Genomic DNA, 10,529 nt, shown 5'->3' on the forward strand with positions numbered 1-10,529 from the left:
ATCAATTTCAGTCAGCTCTTTTAGTGTATAAATGATAATTTAAATAATCTATGAACATTTGTTAGGAATTTAAAGCATATATGTTTTTAATGGCAGTAATTTTTTGGGCGACATATACCATTATTAAACATCGACTGCGAAACATTCAGCAGAGAAAACTGATCAATAAGCACTCAATGATTTTTTAATATTAGATATATTCTTGCCTTTCATTTGCTAAATCTAAGTGTAGAACAAATCATATCAAGAAATCACTGAGTGCTCACTGATCAGTTTTCTCTGCTGAACGCAGCCGTCCATATTTCAATAGAGAATCTCGAGAAGGTGTAATCGGAGTTCTAGAAATTCACTATACGCAAGTGACGAATACCCATCGTTTACTATCTGAGTGCGAAATACGCTCGCATTCCATCCGAGGCAAGGGCTTTTAGTTTGCATGCTATAGCACGAGTCTTCGATGGCGCACTGAGCGGAAAGTAAGGAGGGTGAGTGCGCAAGTATGCATTTTATAAGGATCGTATAGTGGTGACATAAATAAATAAGGGTTCTAACCGTGACACTTCGTTATAGGCCAATCCTTCACCTAGAAAATTCTGCTATAAAGTAGTAATTTTAACAAAATATGTTTCCTAATTTATTTTTTATTACAAAATATTAAAATTAATGTATATATAAATATATATATCCTTTCATATTTAAAAATAATTAATATAGAATAAAATAATATTCCGAAGAGAGAATATTTTAGAGAAAAACAGCGTATATGGAATGATAAATACTAATCAATATCATCCAAAATGAATTTTTTGAAATAACCGTTGCGAAATATATTAAGGAGAGTTACCAAAGGATGATTAATATCTAGGGAGGGAGGTGTGTCCAACAAATTGGGAGTAAACCTCGAGGCTTAAAGGATCGTTACGCATCCCCTTCGTCAATCTTTACCCTAACGTAGCTACAGATATAGACAATAAGGATCTGAGGGTTACAAGGTAGTCGAGACTAGGTGTCTCAACCGGGTGAATACGTTCATTTGACTCACGTCAAAATTACGCTTGTTATCACTAAGGACAATTATGCCTGTTAGCAGGAAATTAAGGGAGCTATACAGTTGACTTCAGTGCACTTTAGTGCCTAATATAGTCTTGTCACATTTGATGGAGCAACAGAGAAAATGTCTAGAGAATATCGCAAATTGTAAATTATTTTCTGTGTAGCTGCAATGCGTACAGTTATATTAAAGAACAAGAAATGATGCTATATAAGGTTACAAAAAAATTGTCACATTTATAATTACATATAAATAACTTTATCATGTGAACGTAATTTATATTTTATTAATATAAATCTACATTTCCTGTTTATGCTAATAATTACTTATCAGTGTTGTAGAATTTATCATGTTACATACTAGAATCTAGTTCAGTATTCAGTACATTATTTTCTCATATCACTTATGAAATCAAAATATAATTAACATTGATTTTGCCCTGATTTTAATTACAATAAACGCACGTGCAGTTTTCTGTATATATCCAATGTATACAGTTAAAAAAAAAAAAAGAAAATAAGAAAATTTATAGTGAAAATGCCAAAGTTACAAAGTCACATCTTTGATTATATATTAACTTTTATCGTGGATGTAATTAATATTTCATGAATATAAATCTGTACTTCTTATTTATGCTACAGTAATTACTCACCACTTACTATGTCACAAAATTTATCGCGTTATATGCATGTTAGAGTCTAATTTAATATCTAGTATATATATTATTTCCTCATGCCACCTACGTAGTCGAGATAAAATTAACATTGCCATCCAGCCGCCGCTTTCAACTGCAGTAAATAAACACGTGGATCGGGGGTCTGCAATTCGTGCAGCATGGCATTCGCATAACCACCATGCAAAACCGCTCATTATCTCTGGTATACAAGATTCGGATGCATACTCCGGCAGCACGCATGTAACCCTGTCTCACTTAGCCAATCAGAAAATTCTACGTAGCCAATTACCAGGCGCCCCGAAATTCTGGTTAGTCTCAAATTCGCTCCCGGCCTCAGGAATTGCATCTATAGCCGGAATTCATCGATACCTCGCATATAACGCGGCTCACGTACACACCCACGTACACCCGCAAACGCCGTATAGAGCAATGCCGATCCGTGGCTGCGACGCGTGGACGCGACGCGATGCGACGCGACAGCGGAATCGCTTAAGCCGACACGATCGTGGGGAGAGATCAATTTTAGCCGGGTGATATTTGTTTATATCGCGTACCCTACGAACCCGTTTAAAGAGCGACGGCTAGGGGTAAACGCGTGACGTCCACGAAGTTTCATGCTCGAACGGGCTATCGCACGGCGGTCGCGTTACGCTCCATCGCGCGATGCAATACACGCGACAACGCCTTCCCGCGTGCATGCACGTGTCCGCGCGCGAGCGAACGAGCGCGTGCACCGACCGACGACGCTTTGCGCGTAGCCGTTCTTTTTTTTTTTTTTTTTTTTTTTTTTTTTCCCTCGACTAGTGTTCCACTGGAGTTTGACGGCTCTCTTATTCAATACATGGAAAAAACGATTTTGCTGAAGTAGCTAGAAATTTAGCTAGATACAAGTCTGAAAATAATTTTGTTAGGCCATAAAAGGCCTATTACGTAGGAAATTCAAGCGTGGCGTGATGAACAATGCTGCAAAACGTTTTTGACATTCTAACAATTAGTTTGAGCGTCCTACGTAATTATTTTGATGGTTCAACAAAAGAGAATGTTAAAAAAGAGCCGATTTTTGCCTAAAAAGATGTAAATAAAAAATGTAGCTTTTTTTGTAGATTTTAATCTCTTGAAAACGATAAAATTATTTAAAATTTTGCAGCGTTTGAAAATTAAGGAACACTTTAAAAATTAAGGGCGAACATATACGTTTATTTTAATTTCAATAAGCTTGTTCTTGCTCTCAATTTCCGAGTTGTCCAAACGCCACGAACTGTTTAGTATATTATCATATCCAGATCCTTTTTAATATCTTCCTTATTTTCAGATCTGTATCTAGTTAAATTTTTAGACACTTTGTCAAAACAGTTTTTTACGTGTAACTATCGAAATTGAAACTTCCTTGCAACGCGCATTTAAAAAAAGGTCATCAAAATTTTGAGCGGTTAATCGGAGATTCGATCAAAAAGCCGGAATTTTCGGTCAAAAACCGGAGAGAAACCATCAGCAAGATATGAACCTTAAGAAAGGAACGAAACAAAGAAAAGATAGCTGAAAGAACTATCCCTCAGTATTGAAATCTGTGCACAGCTGTGGAAATGATTAAAATATACAATAATGAATTTTGTTTAACATATTATAAGAAAACTTATTATTCATCTCTTTTTCTCACTTTCATTATAAATACCAAGCGGAGATTAAATAAAAACTTGCGGATTAAAGATAATATATTGGTATTTAAATATTCTCAGTCACTTTACCGTTTAATTCTTGCATATTATAGTCTTCTCTTTTCGTTTTTAATATTTCTGCTCGGCAAAGTTAGATGGGGCTAAAGAGCACACGTCGGGAAAACTATTACCGCCTTGACAAGCGCGAGAGATCGGGACGGCGAGGCGGTTGGTATAGTCATGGAGGTCGTAGAACGAGAGAGGTTGAAAATTATGACAGGTACGTGCGACACGGAAGGACGTATCTCTGTCATTATAGAGCGCAAGATGCCGCGGGGATAGCTGCCGGCGAAAACGAACGAAATGGGGCGAAAGAGGCGGACGCGACTGGCTCGATGGCGTTGCACAGCTTGTGCGCGCGACGTCGAGGGCTTCGTCATCATCGTCGTAGTCGTCGTTGTCGTCGCCGGGTCGCCACCCAGCTCAGTGATTTATGGCGGAATGGATACGAGCCCCTTTCTTCCACGAACGGCTTTTCTCTCGCGCCAGTCACTTGCGGCGAGTCTCTCTCAGAGAGTCGATGACGAATTTTACGCCGGCTTGTTACTTACGTCCGAGCACCCCGTTCAACGAGCCCGCGATTTATCTCGACGGCCGTGCGTGAAAGGCAAGTGGTGGACGATGTTATTTGCGCGCCTGCCTGAAACATCGACCTGTACCACTGTGAGGCAGGTTGCATTTTGAAACTATGGGAGTTATATGAGAGAAGAAGTTTCCCTCGAACCTCACATTTTCGTTTAACTTTAATCCAACTCGTTCTTTGTTCTTTTACAAAAGTGGAACTAGGGGAAGAATAAATTAACTTGAGGTAAAGTCAACTAACTTAATGAAATTATTCCTTCCCCTCCTGCCCCCTGTTCTACGATGCCAAAGAAAATGACTTCAACAAAAATCTAATTGCGAAAATGTACGATTTGTAAGGATAATTGAATAAAATTATCGTTTGCCTAATGTTACATATAATTATTCTGTTTAAAAAAACTGGAATATCAGATTGCTCGAAATTTTTGACTATTTTTGATGACGAACTAAATAAATATATGAATAAATATATGAAAATTAAATTTTGAACGATAACATTTATACAATTTATAAAGAATAAAATATAAATTATTTATTGACAAGAGAGCACTTATATAAATGTAGTATATACACACATTTATTTTTATTGAGATGTGTATATTCATATACATATATATTCTATTTCTGTTTCGAGATCATCATTTTGTAGTGAATATCTCTGCTCTCGGTGGTCCAATCACGGCGAATTTTAGCTAAAATTTTCAAGAGGCTCGCTATTGAATGATCTACAGAGAACCTGTTGAAATATTTTATTTCGAGAGTATTAAATATTTTATTTCGAAAAATATTAATTTTTTAGTGTAAAAAAACTGAAAAATTAAGTTTTTTTGTTAATAAATCTGCAATAATAGCTGCTATTTTGTTCATTTTTATTTAATCTTTATTTAATCTTTTATAGAGGTCCATTCCATTGTGACAAGTTTTTTGAACATTTCTAGTTAAAATTCACCGTGATCGAACTACCGAGAGCCGAGATATCACTGCATCGACGAGAATGCAGATAATTACGTAAATTTAGAAGATGTAATAATTCATTTGAGTTTTTGATTCTCTTTTTCTTTTTTTTTTCGATAGCATATTATGCGCAAACGAAGATCTTAAACTTGATCCAAAGTACATTTGATTCTCTTCCTCGTCTAACTCTCATTTGGAAAGTTTACTTCGCGAGCTTATTTCATCATAAGCGGTGAGATTAATGGGACTTTGATGACAAGTAAGAGTAACTAATCGAAGCTGTCACGCGAGCCATTTTGATATTAATATATACGACCTAAAACATCATTTGAATGCTACTAATTAAGGTCGTTTTGACGCTTAAATATAATTAATGTCATATTTAAGATGTTATCCGCGATTTTGATCGATCTTACTGCTTTATATTTTTATTACTTTGGTATAACGATACAAAAAATTTCTTTCCATTTGAATGCGAGAAATGAATAGACGAATTTTTCTAAATTATAATATTTATGTACAAATAAATCAAGTAATTTTATTCTCTCTGATGACGTTTAGTCGGAAACAGAAAGCACAAATACATTATCTATCTTTTTCCACAGTGCGTTCTTTGAAACTTATCGAAAATATTTAAATTCGAATTTAACAAATTTCTTAGCAAAATTCAAATCCTATTAATCATTCAATCGCGGATATATCTTGAAATAGTTCAAAACAGCATTCACATGAACATTTCATTATACTCATATAATTGCACGTTCCTAAAATATACTAGCTTTCGGGAAAATCAACGAAAGAGAATCGCCCTTAGGAACCTAATTCACTTCGAAAGCTTTAACTCGGATGCCCACACTATGAGAAATGCCCGCGCAGGAAAATCGTACAGTCGCGCTCTTAATCTTGTGAATGGTTTTCCTCGCGTTGTGTGCGTTCCTCATAGGGTGAGCTACCATGAGTCGTTGAAACGTACGCTCCGTCGAATTTCACAGCACTCATCCTGGGCCGTTACTTACATGCACGTACTTCAACGAGTTAGTGATTTATTTTCGTGCTGCGCGCGCGGAAGGAAAGCAGGAACATTATGCGCTCGCAAGTTTGATATTTCCCGATAAAATTACTCTACAGTGTATAACAAGAAAAAGACTTTTCTTCATATTTTATGCTTAATTATGAGGGGCGGAAATTATTCGCAGCTACTATGTAATAATAAAATTAATAAAATTATGTAAATGTTTTGCTAGCTTCTCTCTTAAAGATGAAATCTTTTTATAAATGCTACAGGTATTTTATTTGATATACATTTTATGAATATATCTTATATAAAATTCATTACATCAACTTTAATTTGGTAAAAACTCACTTAAATTACACTTAAATTATGTCACTTAAATTACACTTAGTTTATATAAGGGATACTTTCATAGGAGACTTCTATGTTCATATTTTAGTACAGTATAATGTCATTTATTTTTGAAGCAGTTTATAAAACGTTTGGAAAGAGTATTAAGCATTATATCACAGATAATTCATGTTACTTGAAAGCTTGCAATACAGTTTAAAACATAAGATTTTGAAAGCTATGTTTGTTTCAACGAATGCTTTTAAGCAATGTAAATTATTTAAGATATAATTGCATAAAGAATTTTTACGGTGTAACGCTAGGCAGAATATTGAATATATAATTATATAAATATATGAAGAACGTACATTTTTTTAATGTTATATTTAAATATAAATAAATAAGTAAATATATATTGCTCCTTTTGTTACATAATCTTAAAAGACTGGATAAGATAAACTACAAGCAAAAGTTGTGTTTCGAGCAGCTTTGTTACAACACGTAACAATAACGCTGAAAATAAATATAATGAATCATCAAGAATAGAAAGTTTAATCGATACAAGCTGCTTCGCAACAAAAAAGATTAATAAAGTTGAAGCTAACGGAAATGTTCGTGTAAATTTAAACAATCACGCAATGGTCTATTTCTCAATATCAACTACATGTTTGCGAATCACGTGCGTTAGGCACGTCAGAGGAAAACTGTTAATTAGCAATTTTGCTAAGTAATTTATGACTTACATAAAGTGACCTAAGAACTTCAGTTTATAATAAAGGAAAGAACTTGCTAACGAGAAAAGACATGTTGATAAGTTAATAGCTCAAGTGATAAATTAGGCAAAAGTATCGCAATTATCAAGTAATCTGTACAGCAATTAATTGGGGATACAATAAATCCTTTACTTGCATCGACTTTCAATTAAGATATTATTAAAATAAAATTCAATCGTAATTGGGTATAAAAGACTTGGTTTATTATTTTTCTTCAAACTTAATTATTATTTACAATATTAATGAATATTAATGAATATTAATAATTATTATTTATTGTATTTATTATTTTTTTGTAGTACAATAACTACTTATAATATTTTAATATATCTTTTAGCAAAATAAGCGTGATAATTATACGCGAGAATTTTTAAAACACATTTTTGTAGAGATATTCATTCAGTCATACACACACAACTATAATTTATTTCCAGGAACGAATTCAGCTCGTTATGTATTTCTGAATGCAAATAATTTTTCGATTGCATTGGAATGCAAGTAAAAATATAGGGATGTTTTCTAGCTATTATTCATTAAAGAAAGTACACGATAAAATTGTAAATTCTTTCTCTAAATTATCGAAGTTTCATTATTTCTTCGAACTCCTAATTTTTAATAATAGATATCAATCCTTATTACGAGTGCAATCTAAAAAATTGTAATTAATCCTTAGTATATACATATAATTGGATCGTTCCTGTTATGTTTCTTTTCTTTGAAAAACTAAGAGCTTTAAGTAATTAGTTACAACATTTATATACAATCTTTTTTGTAAAAAAATAATCTTACAAATACTTTCTAAAGATGTTAAAGTATATGTAAGATTCACTTAATTTTTATATAATTATTAAATTGATATGAAAATTATTCCGGAACATGAATAACCATCGCAAGTAGTAAAGGACCAGAAAATCATCGTGTACTAAGTTAATTAAATTCCTGCAAAATGAGAGCGTTCAGTGGCATCAATGGATCGAATAAAATATATATGTAGCGTGCCTTTAAGATTCAAGAGCCAAGGTTAGTCGACAAGTAAAAGACAATCAAATGCCTGTTCAAGGACGGGCGTTCTTCCGGCGTTGCTCCTTCGGTCAGGAGCAACTATTTCCAGAAGAAAAGTGACCACTCCGTGCTGCAATCATTAATATTCATGTTTGCAGCACTCTCGCTGGCGGTGTGTGTAACCAGCACGAATTAAAACCAGGTTGGCACAGCTAAATAATAAGCATGCATGCGATGAAGTGATCCGCGTTATTAACATAGACCTTGCCCTAGCGATCTTGCCGTGCTTGTTCCAGTCGATGAGACAACCAGGGTGTCGGGGCCACCCACGATCCGAGCGGGCGAGCGGTTGAAGGGGAGACGTCGTTCGAAATTACTCGCGGTCACGCCAGCACCCCTCGACAAAACCAGCCAGAAGCACCCTACGCTTGTGCCCTTCTCTTCTCTAATCGTTCCGAGTAGTAGTAGCACGCACGTGCTCTGCCGAAATTGCGATATTCCTGCATGCCACAGTTCTCGTTTCGATCGACATCTCTCAGCGATGCATCTTCACATTCACCCCCGTATGTTAATGGGAGAAAGATTACGATAGTGTAAGTAATGATTAGGGAATTATTTCGAAGAGAAATTTATCGCAAAACTCTTTATCTTTTGTTTTAAATAACAGTTATTACGTTGCTCTATATTTCCTATTTTATGCTAATTTTAATAATAGCTTATTATATGCAAATATACTGTAATAAGTATTATGAGTTATTAAAATATAAATTTTAATATTTTAACTTATAATATAAAAATAATATTAGGTATTTTTGTGAAAAGAATGGATGACATTAATACGGAAAGTCATTTGATACATTTTATAATTTTATTATACATATACAATAAGAGAATTAATAATTGGCATGAATTTACTGTGTAAAAATATATCATGAATAATGTAAAGATCTCGTTTTACTTTGAATAGTGAAACGTATATGTAATGAAGTTGTATCGAATTCCCGATGTGTTACGTAAATAATCGAACCTGCAAATCTCATCTTGATTCAGCCCTTTCTTTAACCGAGGCATAAAAAAAACTTAATGGACCTTTGTGTAATGGAAATGCAACGCGTTAGATGCATGGCTTATTACTCTTACCGTCTTTTGTACCGCGCGCATTTCTCACCTCCTTACCGTAACGTGAAGTAACCGGATTATACTAAAACGAATCAGTTCGTACCGCAGTAAAGGCACATTCTTTACTTCTCCTTGCATTCGAATGGGATCGAAACACTATACGGAAATACATGACGGGCTAAATTTGCATGCTCAAGTGCTTGGAAATTAATGGCCATGACTGAACGAATTTCTTCCCGAAAATACATACGGTGTGTTGCTAAAATTATTAGGCTCCGAAATTCTTTATCTGATTTTATCTCTACTTAACAAAGATTATCAATGTTTAATTTAATGTTTGAATTGATATTCAAATTCAACGTTTATTACGTTACAAGAAGAGTTTTAGAAAGAAAAATAAATAACATCTTCTATATTTAATTCAGTTCGAAATTTATTTTAATGACATCTTATTTAATTTGAGATTTAGTTACAAATTAGATAATAATATTGTTTAAAATCACTAATATTTTTAAAGATGACAATTACTGCTTTAGTTTCGAGACATGAATAATGTTTTTAAATAAAGTAAAAAAAATTCTTCTTAAAATAATCCTTTCTTACTAATTAAATGTAATGACCCTCTTAATCTTTTCAGACTGAATTTCATTATGACGAAAACTATTTTTAAGTTTTTAAGCTCTTGAGTATTTGTTCCACAAGCTATAATTAGAATTTAAAAAAAAATATCACGTTATATGTGTGTGATATCCGTTGCGTTGATTGTAGGAAAATATTACAATAAAAACTTTTTATTTTTTGCATTTTATTATTTTAATTATTAAAACATTAATAAATTCAGGTTGAATATTACATACTAAAAATATTCAAAATAATAAAATTATAACTTGCGTATATATTATTGTATTTTTTATTCTATTATTTGTTACTACATGATAACTTCGTTAATAATTGTATCGTTAAATATTTTTTTGCACAATTATTTTCGTGAAACCAAAATTTATTTGTTCAAAAATATAAAACAGTGCAGGGGGGGAAAATACATGTTACTCATTTACATATTTATCATGCAAATATTAAGAAAAGTTCATTCGTACAATATTCCTTGTATGATAATACAATTACGATAAATTTATTACACTATTAAATTTACAGAATGTAAATTTAAAACTATTAAATTTACGGAATGTAAATCTTTTATAATCTAATTTATGCTACACGGAGAGAATTTTTTCTTAGAATTTACCCTGAAAATATGACAATCGTGGGACAACATTGTATTTCGAAGAATTTTGATATAAATCTCTCTCATTCA

General features: G+C 33.1%; 1 protein-coding gene across 1 annotated transcript in view; it reads right to left on the reverse strand.

Annotated features, from left to right (window-relative positions):
• Window positions 1–9,259: 9,259 nt before the first annotated feature.
• Window positions 9,260–10,529, reverse strand: part of LOC108761759 (tyramine/octopamine receptor) — an 8,963-nt gene continuing 7,693 nt past the window's right edge. The window contains exon 2 of the mRNA XM_018508469.1: window positions 9,260–9,370. Coding sequence (XP_018363971.1) covers window positions 9,260–9,370 — 111 coding nt within the window. The remainder of the gene's footprint in view (window positions 9,371–10,529) is intronic.

The sequence above is a fragment of the Trachymyrmex cornetzi genome, unplaced genomic scaffold, assembly GCF_001594075.2.
Source record: "Trachymyrmex cornetzi isolate Tcor2-1 unplaced genomic scaffold, Tcor1.1 scaffold262, whole genome shotgun sequence".
Taxonomy (NCBI): domain Eukaryota; kingdom Metazoa; phylum Arthropoda; class Insecta; order Hymenoptera; family Formicidae; genus Trachymyrmex; species Trachymyrmex cornetzi.